General features: G+C 43.2%; 1 protein-coding gene across 4 annotated transcripts in view; it reads right to left on the bottom strand.

Annotated features, from left to right (window-relative positions):
* SMAP1 (small ArfGAP 1) overlaps window positions 1-13025 on the bottom strand; it is an 89730-nt gene extending 76705 nt beyond the window's left edge. For 3 of the 4 annotated variants that reach the window (XM_064412345.1, XM_064412346.1, XM_064412348.1), the window contains exon 1: window positions 12798-13025. In XM_064412345.1, the coding sequence (XP_064268415.1) occupies window positions 12798-12915 (118 nt within the window). In that variant the 5' untranslated portion in view covers window positions 12916-13025. The remainder of the gene's footprint in view (window positions 1-12797) is intronic. The other variant, XM_064412347.1, reaches the window with a different exon arrangement.
* Window positions 13026-13292: the final 267 nt, after the last annotated feature.

Genomic DNA, 13292 nt, shown 5'->3' with positions numbered 1-13292 from the left:
GGTTTGTTTGGATCAGCTGCCCTGGCTACATCTCCTCCAAAACTTTCACAAACCTCCAGTCCAGTGGCTTTGGGGGGAGGCTGAAGGGACAGCCTTGATGCAGCACTTGCACTGCTCAGCACCAGCTGAAACACTGGTGTGCCATCAATGCCCCTCCAGAGCTGCAAAGCACAGCACCATGAGTGCTGCTATGGAAAGTCACCCCACTCTCAGAGAACCCCAGTACAGCAGCTCAGCGCATTTAATGTTGAGGATAAACCAGGTATCACTTGACAATGAGAACAAACACAAAAAGCCTGCACTCAGTGTCTTACTGACATGCCTCTTTGGTTTCACTCCTGCTTAAGTGCTCAAGCACACTTCCTCTGAAGATCTAAAGGGTGCACATAAAGTGTGGCATCTGCCATGTTTAAAGGGATATTTCTGTCATTCTACAGATAATACACAACTGAACAAATACCCCATATAATATATATATACACACACATCTTAATGGGATAATCAGCCCCTATATTATAAAAGCATCATTATTTATCAATATATTGGTTGCTTCTATTTATTGTTATGAATGACAAATTTAAACCCTAAGTACTTCAGCACACACTGCCAGGAGCTTATTTCAAATGATCATCCATTTCTGACCATCCCTCACTGCCATATCTGCAAGTTCAGCTGCATTCAGAAATACCAGGTTACATGATAAATTACTTCCATTATCTTTTGCACAATTTCTTATATGACTACTACAGACTTTAATCATACCAATGAAGTCCTATACTATGAAACTTTACTCATTTCCATTCAAAGACTTCAGTAAAAATGCATTACATTCTTGTATAGCAATCAATCGCTGAATGTGGAATTTTGCATTCCTTTTCACATCCATGCAAGAGAGAAAATTACCTACTCCATTTTTTTTCTTCTTTTTTTAAACAAAAAAATCATAGCCTGACACAGCTTTTAGAGAAAGATCTGCTCCTTCACCAAACCACACCTCCAAAATCTGTTGCTTGGCAACATTGCCTCCAACTCACACACGGCTGTCCACAGCTCCACTCCGGCAAGCACTGAGCTACAGTCTCTTTTTCTTCCATCATCTACCAGAAACAAACACCTTTCCTGAATAGAGGAAAGGGGCAACTGACAGTTTAGGACTACTGAGACAGGCAAAACACCAAAACCACAGAGACCAGCTTCCCCCGTAAATCTCATCACAAACTCCATAAGCTACAACATCAGCACTCCCTATATCCACGTCTATCACAGACTTGCAGCACAAGGATGTTCTCTGTTCCTCCTAGTTCTTCGTCCTCTTCAGATCGTTACCTCAGAGCAGAAAAGCATCTGGCTTCTCTGGTCAAAGGAAGACAAATCCCATCAGTATTTTGGATAAGCAGGAAAGAAGGCAGGAACTCAAGTTCTCTTGATTGGGTTGTTTCATAGCACTGGGCAGGAGTTCCTTGAGAATATACACTCAGACATGCAAGTTTATCATGTAATGGAAAGCAACAAGTGATCAAGACAAGACAGGGGAAGATAAGCAGGAGTTAGCAGTATATCACATAATCAGAGTCTACTGTAAACAAAGATGAATATATATATGTATCCATTCACATTTTAAATTTGCCAAGTTATCACTAAGACAAAGCAGTTTTGTTTGAATAGATTTTTGTGAACCAATTCAAGAGAAAAATGTTAAGAGAACTAATATTGCACAAGCTCCCAGCAAACGTGAATCAAATAAGGGCAGAACAGAAGAAAAGCAGGAATCCATAGTATCTTTCGTAGGTCTGTAGAATCTTTTTTGCTCCAGTCTTCCAGAGGAAATTGTTGTTAGGCATAATATGGAGCTCAAACCAGTAGTTTTAAGATCCAGGGAAATTTCTGACACAAGGGACACTAGCTCTAAACAACTTTCTATCAGCTCTACAGAGCAGTTAAAGTTGTGAAGTTGTTCTCTCAGCTAAACATTTCAGTCAAACACAATACATGAGTAACCCTTTTACCACAGCATCTCAATTTGCTTTAAATGACTAGACAATTTGGTCCTTTTTATCTCTGGATGTACACAGGACAGCAAAATTTCTGTATTTCTTGAAAACTCAAAGCTCTACTACAGTCTGTACTTACTACTGTTTAATCACTTTTTCATAAAGGACTTCAACTTTAAACAAAGAATCTGCTTTAAATTGACCTAGACTGGTACTTGCTCACTGGGGAGAAAGAGGAAACAAATTACACGGTATCTGCAGTGGGACTCCGTATCAGCTTGTAAGTGGTACAACAACTGAAATGGATCTGAAGTGGCAGAGACTGGAAGGGACCCTAGAAGATGAGCTAGTCCAAGCCCGGGTGCTCAGAGCACAGAGAGCACAGCAGGTTGCTTTGGGCTGTTCCCAGTCAGATTTTTGGGGCTTCCACATTGCATGCTCCACAGCCTCTCCAGGCAACCCGATCCTGTTCAGCCTTTCCTGGAGAAAAAAACAAAGCCAGAAACACACACACAGAAAAACTCCTGAAAAACAAACAAAACCAAAACAAAGAAAAAACTCCAACCAAAAACCCCCAAAAGAAAACAAAAAACATCAGAAAACCAAACAAAACAACAATAACAAAACCTTATCTTTCAGTGTAACTTCCTGTGTTTTAATTTGCATTTATTGCCTTTTGGTCTTATCACTAGATATCACAGACAGTCTGCCTCCATCACCTTCACTTTCTGTCACCAGGTATTTATTTATACACATGCATAAGAACCCCCCAGCAGTCTTCTCTCCTCCAGGTTAAACAATCTCAGCGCTCTCAGCCTCTACTTGACTGTAAGGCACACAGACCTTCCCCTTCATGCCACTTTGCTAGACTTGCTCCAGTCTGTCCCTGCTTCTTTCTGGAGCCCAGAACAGGACAGCAGTACAGATGCAGTCTCATCAGTGCTGAGGAAAGGCTCTCCTGCCCCCACACACTGACCACTCTCTTCTGGAAATTCAGTCCGAGATGTGGTTTGCCTTCTTTGTGGCATGGGTGCATTACTGATTCGTGACAAATTTTTGATCCACAGTATCTCTTCTGCACTGCCAACATCCCCTCCCTAGGGACAGAGCTTTGCACTTCCCTTTGTTTAATTTCATAACATTCCTGTTGGCTCATTTCTTCTACTTGTTCACTTGCCTGCTCCCGAGCAGCAGCACATCCATCTGGTTTATCAACCACTCCTCCCAGCTTTGCATCCCATCAAGTTTGCCAAGGGAGGGGTCTATCCAGTCACACAGGTTATTAATGAAGATGTTAAACAGTGCTGGCCTGATAACAAACCCTGAGCTACACCAAAAGGGACTGGCCTCCCATTGAACTTTAGGATGTTGATCACCACCCTGAGCTTGGCATTTTAGCCTCTAAGCTATTTTCAATCAACCTCACTGTGTATTTATGCAGAAAGCATTTCATCAACTTACCAAAGAAGAGGTTACAAGACAGTTTCCAAAGCCTCATGAAAGGTCAAGGTAAAAAAAACACTCATTGTTCTCATCCACCAAGCTGGTCATCTTGCTTGGTTCAGTGGGGAAGGCTGTTATCAGAGTGGTCACACATTACAACCCCTTGATTAATCCATACCAACTACTACCCATCATTCTTCTCCATGTGTTTTCAGAATTATTTGGTCTGTCACTTTTCCAGGAACAGAGGCAAAGCTGACTGGCCCGTGGTTCCCTAGACATTCCTTCTTGCCCTCTCCAGAGATAGTAAGGACATTTGCTTGAGTTCAGCCCCCAAAACCCATCCCCCAGTCACCATGACCTTAGTTAATGATAGTCACCACAAAATTACCTTGGCCACCCCATCTCACTCCTGGCTGCATCCTATTAGAGCCCACAGACTTGTGTACAGTGATCCCAAACCTGATCCTTCTCTACTAACTGAGAGTACGCCTTCCTTGCCTAGAATTGCTGAAAACACGTCTAACTAGTAAAGAACAAAGTGAAGATTACATTGAATGTCTCAGTTGTGTCCACATCCCTTATGAGCAGTTCCCCTCCCATTCAGCAGCAGGCCTACATTTTTCTCCATTCCTTTTCTGCCAATGATCTGTAAAGGTCTCCCTTGTTACTATTCACCTTGTAAGATTAAACTCCGCATGGACATTGGCTTTCTGACCTAGACACATTTGCATGCTTTGATGATGTCTCCAGGCTCCCTGGGCCAACATGTTTCTGCTTCCACCTGTTATATGCTTCCTTTTTGTGTCTGAGCTTTTTCAGAAGCTCCTCATTTGTTCAAGCAGGACCCCTGGTGCCTTTGTACATATAGTCATTGCAATATGCCACACCAGAGTTTAAAGAAGTAGTCAACCAGCTTTCCTGGCTCTCTCTGCTCAGAACCATCTTCCAAACAATTCTTCCAAGATCCTTGAAGAGAAGAAAAATCTTCCTTTCTGAAGATTACAGCTGTAATCCTACTTTTTGCTTTGATGTCTCCAATTCAGATCCTGAACTCTTCTATCTTATGACCACTGCAGCCAAGACTACTCCTAACCTTTACATTCTCAACTTGTCATTGCTTTTTTGCCAGCACTTGTATTGAGATATGGGCATCAATGCACACCAGAAGCTTTCTTGATTACTTACTTCCTGCTGTGCTTTCTCCCCAGAAAATAATAAGGGTGGCCCAAGGACCCTATTAGCAAGAAAGCCTCTGAACATTAGGCTTGAGTTGTCTGAGGACATCCTCATTACTACTCCTGACCCATAAGCTCTCAACTGGCTCACCTATCTCCAGGTAAAGCTACAGGCAATCCCACTGCTCTCACAGCAACTCCCCTTTACCACCATCCCAGCCTGCCCTTCCTAAGCACCTGTACCTACCCCATGGCAGTCCTCCAGCTGTGAGCTATCCAACTCAGCAATGCCAATAAAAATCACAGCTCACTCCTAACTCATTTTACTCTGCCATAATATCTGAAAACAACTTGCTGACAGTACAGTGAAGATGGATTTAACTAGTCAGGGGTTCATCAGCCTAACTCTTCAGAATCACCTCAACATAAAAATAAGGTATCACTGAACAACTTTGCCTGTCCACAAGGCAAAATCACTATGTCTAGGAGAATTTAGCTGTGGCCACAAGAGACACTGTGAAGCAACGGAGTTCTTAAAGTAAAGCTGAATCATGCTCAAATGAATCTTATGAGCCAGTCCAAGACAATGTGACACCTGAGCTAAATCAACTGCTGACTACTCCCTGAGTAACAGCTGATAATTGACTCTCCTAAATCCTATAGGATGCATGAATTAAAGAGGGAGTCACCTTTCCAGGAAAGGGTACCTCCCTAAAAGTCTGCTTCTCACATAGATATTAATATATCTAATTGCTTCCTCATGTACAAGGACATAATACAGGCTACAGCACAGTTGCTCTTTCTTCTTTATAGCATTCAGACCAAAGATGGAAGACATCAATATTCCATTACGCAAAAGGAAATTCAGGAACAAAGCAAAGACCAAGTGGTACCAACAGCATCCTGCAGCAGCAGCTATTTCACATCACTGAAGGGTGGCAGAACTGCAGCTTCAGGGCCACTTGAAGATACACACCTGTAGACCTGATCAAAATAACTGGAGTGTTTTGCACTTTAAAAAGGCAAGAGCATGGTCTCATCAATAGCAATAATCACTTTTCAGGAACTGTCCCATCCTTATGGTTCACACAACAGAAACAGCTTAGACTGCCAATGACTTCTAAACATAGGGCAGCAAACTAAGCATATAAGGATTTCTCCATCTGTATAATATGCCTCAGAGAATCTAAATATTTGCAACATAAAAAAAATAAAAATAAGAAGACCCACAAATATTTCTATTAGTAGGCACATAAATAATTGGGTTGAAAGGGACCTCTGGAGGTCACCTCATCCAGCCTCTTGTCAAAGCAATGCTAAGTTCTAAGTCACATCATTGCCGCATTGGGTCTCACATAGTCAAGTTCATTCAAGTCATGAAGAATGGAAATTGCATCCACTTGGGTAAAAAGCCCTGAACTTGGCAAATAACCCTCTTCTACTATAAGCTAAACGTATTTCCTGTGACTTATTTGAAAATATTTTTCTGCACTGTAAGAGTCAGGAGATGGAGATAACACCCTTCCTTACAGGGGCCACTAGTGTCACCCAACACTGCCACACCCCATTCCAAAGTCCTAGGCTAAGGCTGCCGTACTTCTTTCCCACCAAATGAGGAGTCTTAAGGGCTCTTTTCATGTGGGAGATAATTATCTTTCTCAGGGCTGCAACAGCAACTAATTCTTAAGTTTCAGTCTCATCCTACCAATGTCAGCAACAGGTAAGAGCACACAGAATTAGAGCATTGAGGTAGTTTTATTTTGTAGCAGGAAATCAGGAAAAAAAATCCTGGTTATACAGCCCCAAGAGAGACTAAAGTGGTTCTGGCCCTTAAGGGTCTCTGAAGGTACTGTCTTTGACAAAAAGGTCAGAAAACTAGCAGCTAAGTACCAGATTATCACTAGAACTTCCAGTGATACAGCTCCTTACTATTATTAGAGCTCAATATATATAATTTCATTTGCTAAGTTTAAGTAAGAACAGCCCTGAATCAAAATGCTTTGCTTTCATTATTCCTTATGGAAGGATATTGCAAAGCCCCACAGGAGAGCCAGAGGCCTCCAGTTGTATCTGTCAATTCATATTCCAGTCTGCTGGACTCACATGATCTTTCCCAAGCTTATCTTGCAGAAGCAATGCAAACCCTGAAAAAGAAACACACAAAGAAACGCCAGCAATTTCTTGATCCAAGTGACCTGCAGTAACATCTGCTATTTGCAACAACTGGTACAGAATATCCATACAGCACCATCAGCGACTAGTAAGCTAGTACTTTGTGTCTGAACTTCAATACAGGGCTAGAAGTTGTACCAGAGATGACGCGTGAAACTGACCTCCAGAACCATACAACTGTGTTTTATTCCCCATAGTGTACTCCCAGGGGTTTCTCCACCTGAGGAGGAAGACAGAAAAGATTTTCACCTGAGGAGGTACAGTAGCCAGTGCCTTGCCCTAGTGTGATCTCTGTCAACAAGCTGTCACAAAGCTTTCTTACACTGACAGTGAGGCAAAAGCTGATGCCTTGCACAGGCTGAGGGCAGTGAGCTGTAAGAGTTATCCATCTGCTTGAGAAAGATGTACACTATCTATTAAAGTATACAGGCAAGATTAAGACATTTAAAGGACCAGACATCAAACAAGTAAACAGCAAGGCAGCTTCATAAAAAGTGATGATCATACACAAATATTTAAGCTGGTCTCCCAGCCATAGAAGAGTTAAGATGCAAGACTTGAATGTCTACAAAAAGGAGTGTGAACAGCTGTAAACATATCTAGGATACTCCAGATATTTCTGGAGTTAAACTGTATTTCTTTTCTCCCCCATGCTAAGATACACCATGCTTGGGATTGGTTAGGTGTTAGGGAAGTTAAAGTTCTAGCTGCACACACGTTCATAGCACTGCCTGTCCTGTTGAGTCTCTCTCCACACTCCCAAGTGCCCACACCTGCCACTCTCAAGACAGAAGGCCAAGTCTTCAGTCACGTACAGATATTCAATGACTGTACAGTACAACTATAAACACTGAAAAGTATTCTCATTAATGTTATAACCTAAGTAAACCAATTTTAATCTGGTTGAACAAGCAGTAGTGTCAGTGTGCTGCTTTCTACTGTGATTTTGGTAACAGATCATTTAAACAGGCTTCAAGCACTAGCAGGCATGAAGTAAGTAAACATAAAAAAAAAAGAAAAGAAAAAGAAAAAAACAGAAAAACCACCTCAGAACACTTCCTCTGATACAGAAATTTATTCACCTTTTCTGAAGGCCCAAAACATCTACAGTTGTTTACACCAAGGTCTGCACGTTTCCAATTATCTTATTTTAACTTGATTACAGTTTTTAAAAAATCTAAAGCACTTGACAGCTCAGGTAATTGCTTTCTTGATAGGGAGATGAATTTACAAACTTCAGTAGTCAATCCATTGGTATTAGAGACAGCATCCAAATACAAGCACAGCAGACAGAAAAGGTATGTCAGAGAAGATTCACGTTATTTTTTCTTAGAAGGGGACAAAATATTCATCAGAATCAAAGGACTGTCCATCTGAGCAAGCAAGCCTGTAAACTGAAGGCCACCATCAGTCTTGGCCTAGTGCGACTGCCTCTGTAAATGGGGAGCATAAGACTGATTACTGTTCCTAATCATGTTTGAAACTAATCTCTTTTTGTGCTTCATCACACACTTCAACTTCCAAGTACTTGATTCAGTATTTAATATCAGCGTCCTAACAATACCAGCCTTGCTGTCAAGCAATAAGAATACAAGTCTAAAAGACTTCTAGCATGTTATAAGCAGGTACCAACTACTCAGAAATGGCAAATTATAGCCCCAATAGTCAAAGGGTCCCTGACTGATGTTAACAGTTTGAGGTTTTTTTGTTTGGCTTCAATTGGCAGATTTCTAAGAGGTTTTATTCCTTAAGGGATTCAAATATCAGGATTGAAACAACAATTTTAAAAATGCATTACCCTCCCTCTACAATGAAAAGAAAAATTCAAATGCTTTACAATAGCTTTCAGCATAGTCTACATACCTGATACAGCTTCTCCTACATCCTTCCAATTCCTGCCAGCTTTACTTAGTTATACAAACAAAAGGATCACAAAGGAATTTCAGTTGCCTCTCTTTCAAAACTCCAGGGTCTCTTAAGCTACTGTCAACATACCCTACTATTTCCTACAAGTATCAGAAACAGTACTGTAACTTCTTCCTAGTAACATAACACTGGGAAGACATCAACTGCCTTATGCAGACAGCTGTTCAGATAGGGATGTAAAGAACAGACAGTACACAGACAAGAACTGCCTTGTCAAATGTCATCCCAGCCTCCTCACTCATTCAAAAGTCTCAGTGATTGCAAAGACAGTTCCAGAACCTTTAATTTTCAGGCTTCTTCCCCACAGAAGTATCATCTTGTCTTTCTGACGGCTGCAAGATTTACAGTTTGAAGGTGACATATGGCAACTACCGTATGGCCCTACAACAGGTAGTTTCCAACACAATTTAGCAGCAACAGTTAGATTCATAGCAGCTATTTAAACAGGCTAAAGTCAAATACAGAATAAAAATCACTTCCAGAAACTGTTGCCAGGGTCAGCAATCCTAATTGTTACTTCATGCTACTCTGGCAGATGTGTCCTCAGCTGTATTCTTCACCTTACAAAGCCACCCAATGTATCTGCATACCTCACATTTGAAGAAGCAGACCACAAATCAAAGGATAGGTTTGTTCTTGATACAAGACCACTGCTAATGACAGAAAGATTATTTTGAGGATGACCAGGAAATACCTTTTCTAATTCTTACACAGAGCAAGCATGCAATAAATACTGAAAAGGTGCATGCTTCAAACTTCTTTGCAGGCAATGCATATGGCAGTCCTACCTGTGGGCAAGGAAAGCTAAGTAACTCAGGAGTGATAGGATCCTGTACCACCTTTCTGAAGCAAGAAGTAAAAGCCAGCAGAAAAGTCTTACTGATATGAAGGAAGAGTTCAACAGTAGCATTACAATAGATGCAATGAAAGTAATGAGTGGTAAATATGCTAATAGGACCACACATACAGTTTTTAGGGTCAAAAGAATATTTGTAAGATTTTAAATTATGTGTAGATACTTAAGAATTCCCAGAGCCGCAAAGAATAGCAGTTAGATATACAAGTATAATCCTCAAGACTTCCACAACCTTTGGATGCGACTATCTGAAAAGAAGCCCAGGGTAAATATAATCAAGTTTAAGAGATACTGAGATATCTAGGGTAAGAGAAAGGAATTAATTTCAGTTAAGCGCCTGTGCTGAACTGACAGCTATCTGAAAGACCATACTGAAACAATGTCTTTAAGTACTGCCAGAATAAGATGCAAGACAACTGCAACTCAGTTAATGTTACCCCACAATTAGGTGCACAGAAAAAGAAACAAAACACAGAACTTGGAGGGTCCTACTGAGCAACAGAAAGGAGGACAGACAAAGGAGCAAAGCTCACACAAGAGAGCAAAGTAACAGAAACTAAAGCAGACAACATTGCAAAGAAAAAAAGAATACAATACATTAAAAAAACTAAAGACACGCTGAACTAGGACTGACGAAAGAGAAGTCCTTAACATTTTGTCATGTTAATGACAAATGGCTTCATGTTAATTTCTGCAGAACCCAGGATCAACAGGCTCTCCAGTGGAACTGACCATAGGGAACTCCAGACCAATAACAAACACGACTAGAGATGAAAGGGATGCTGTTAGCATTGCAAGGAGCGAAGGACACCTCACAGGCTGGGGAATGCCGACAGGCTCTGGTCAGCTAACAGAGCCACGTTAATAGCTGCTGCCTCGGACAGCTCTGCATTCCAGGACTAGCAAAACTACAGCTTTGCCAGACAGCAGCAAGTCATGAGCACTCACACACCATGGATTAAACATGAAACACATTAGGAAAAAACAGCTGGCTGCAGCCTTTCAGCAAGAGTTCAACAGTGGCACTGCATGTTCATGACAAGCTTGATTTTCAACTTCACAACTGATAATGTTTCCTTTTTTTCTGTATACTCTGGAAGTATACAGAAATCCAGACTTCAGCATATAGTGGAAGCATCTCAACACTGTTCACACAACCCTCCTTCCCAGAAGAAAACTTCCTAAACTTCAAGAAGTCTCCACAAACTGCATATATATGGCCACATCTCAGTCAAGTGTCTTCAGAAGAGCTGCAACTAAAGCAAGTTTATCATTCCACACTCTTCCTTCCAACTATAAAAACACCCCAAACATACACAGTACAGGCAAAGTCAGATAGCACTACAAAGCTAATATGATACAAAATTGAAAATAAAAATTGCTACAACAGAATGAAGCAAATGCAACTTAAACTTGAAGGAAAGAATAGAATAAATAAAAGAGGAACTGCCAAACCACAAGTCCCTCACATTGCATCACCCAGTATTTTCATGCCAGCTTTCCTGGAGACAGAGTGAAAGCAAGCCATGCTTCTGGCATACAGAGAGACAGCAAAAGAGAAAAGCAAGAAGCTTTCCAAAGTGCCATCAGATTTTAGTAGGTACCTAAGTAAAATAGTCTACTAGAAATTTGAAAACAGAATGAATATGCACTAGCAGAAGACAGCCTGGTCGAGATACTGGTAGGTCCTCCAGAGCCTGAACAGGAAAAAAAAACAAATTCAAGATACACCAAAGCCTGATGTTATGAAAGAAGGCACCAAAGAAAACAACAGTGAATAAAACCACTCATTAACACAAATATAAGAAAAAGAAAGCTGAAAGTGTCAGCACTGCTGGACTGAAAGGGCAAAAGACACCAAGCACTGAGGGCTAGAGAGACTTACAAATATTTTGATAAGCAAGAGTTAGAAAGAGAAAATTCAGAAGACAGGACAAGTAATTGGAGAATTCTGGACTCCAATCTTGAGCAACACAGCCTGAGGTCGATGCTAGAGAACAACTTACATGTGGAATTCCATCAGCAAGCAACACCAAGCAGCATTCAGCATGGAAATACAAAGTGCCAATAATACATAAAACATGGAAATGTGCTTCTCCCAAAAAGCCACTGGTTACGAAGAGTCATTTACAAGGTAACCAGCTGCCAGGGAGCAAGAGGAGCTCCGTTAGGAAATGGTTAGGCAGAGTTATTTACAAAATATATAAAGACCCATTATCTTGGGTGTAATCCATATAATGTACTGCTAAGAGTTTATTTTAGGACAATACAGTCTCCTCTCTGATTGTGCCTGGCATGACTTGAGTGCACAGTGAAAAGGAGTGGCACACAGAGATGGGAAGAGGATTTACAAACACAGTGCCATTTCTGGTTGCTCAAACGAAGCTCACTCACACTTCACCTTCACTTCATGTGGAGAAGGACTGGACAAGGCAGCTCTGGCATTAATCATACACTGTGAACTCCCAATTGTTATTCAGGAAGCTCTAGACTTAATAACTTACTGTGCAGCCACCTTACCTAGAATAAGATCATAACAAATTGACTCTAGATGAAAGGGGGATGTGCTACAATTTTCCATTTGAAAGCCACAGAATCCAAGGTAAATACAAACACAAATAGATATCTACTTTTGTGTAGGGAAAAAAAATAGACTAAAACACTGTAAGATTTGCCAGTGATATAATCTTTAAAATTCCATTCATGGCCAAAGCCACATCTGTGACACATTTAACCAGACTCAGACATCCAGATTAACAGAGCCTGGCATTCTGGCTGAGTCAGCAAGGCTGGGTATATTGTTTTGGACACCCGACATTCAACTCATCTGGCATCTCCCCCTGGCATGGGCCAGTCCCTTCCCGAAGGCCCCAGCCCGCTCCAGATCGATACCTGGCAGCGCAGGAAGCGGACGCGGCCGTGAAACTTCAGGAAAGGGCTGGGCCGGTCATTGCATAAAGCCCGGCTGGGGGCTCCTGCCTGGAGGACGAGGCGGCTGCAGCCGAGCCCACGGAAGAGCGGAGCGCGGCTCGCACGGAAAGGTCAGGCTGTCTGTCTGTCTGTCTGCCCGCCCGCCGCTGCCGCCCCCGGGCCCGCTGTCGGGAGGAGCCGCCCGCCGGTCCCGCCGCCCCTGCGGACGTGGCGCGGCCCCGAGCGGGCCCCGCGGCCGCCCCGAGCCGGGAGCGCCGGGGCAGCGCCGCGCCCGGGCCCCGCGCCCCCCGCCCCGCGTACCCTTGGCCTCGCAGTCCGCGCAGTACTTGTTGTCCTCCTCCCGCAGCAGCTTGGCCAGGATGGCCTGGTGCTGCTCGTTCTGCTTCTGCGCCTTCTCCCGGCAGGAGCGGGTGGCCATGGCGGGGCTGAGCGGGGCTGGAGCGGGGCTGGAGCGGGGCCGGGATCGCTCCTGCCCTGGCGCGGCCACGGGAACCGGCGGCCGCGAGCGCCGACTTCCTCAACCGGAACTACTTGCGGACGCCTCCGCCTCCCTCCCTCCCTCCCCGCCCGCTACCGGGATGGCGCGCGCGCACACGCCCACCCTGCCCACGGCAGTCCCTTATCCGGGCGTGACAAATAGTCCGCCGGGTCCCTAAGGCCGCGCCGCGATGCCGCCCCTGCGCGAAGCTTCCCAAAGAGCAAAAAACGCCGTCCTGGCTTTAGAAGGGCACGGAGCGGTGCCCGGGCATAAGGGGTCAGCCGGTCACACAGGATGGTGTATCCGTCCGCCGGCGC

Source organism: Passer domesticus, chromosome 3, assembly GCF_036417665.1.
Source record: "Passer domesticus isolate bPasDom1 chromosome 3, bPasDom1.hap1, whole genome shotgun sequence".
Taxonomy (NCBI): Eukaryota; Metazoa; Chordata; class Aves; order Passeriformes; family Passeridae; genus Passer; species Passer domesticus.
This window is presented reverse-complemented; position numbering and strand designations above follow the sequence as displayed.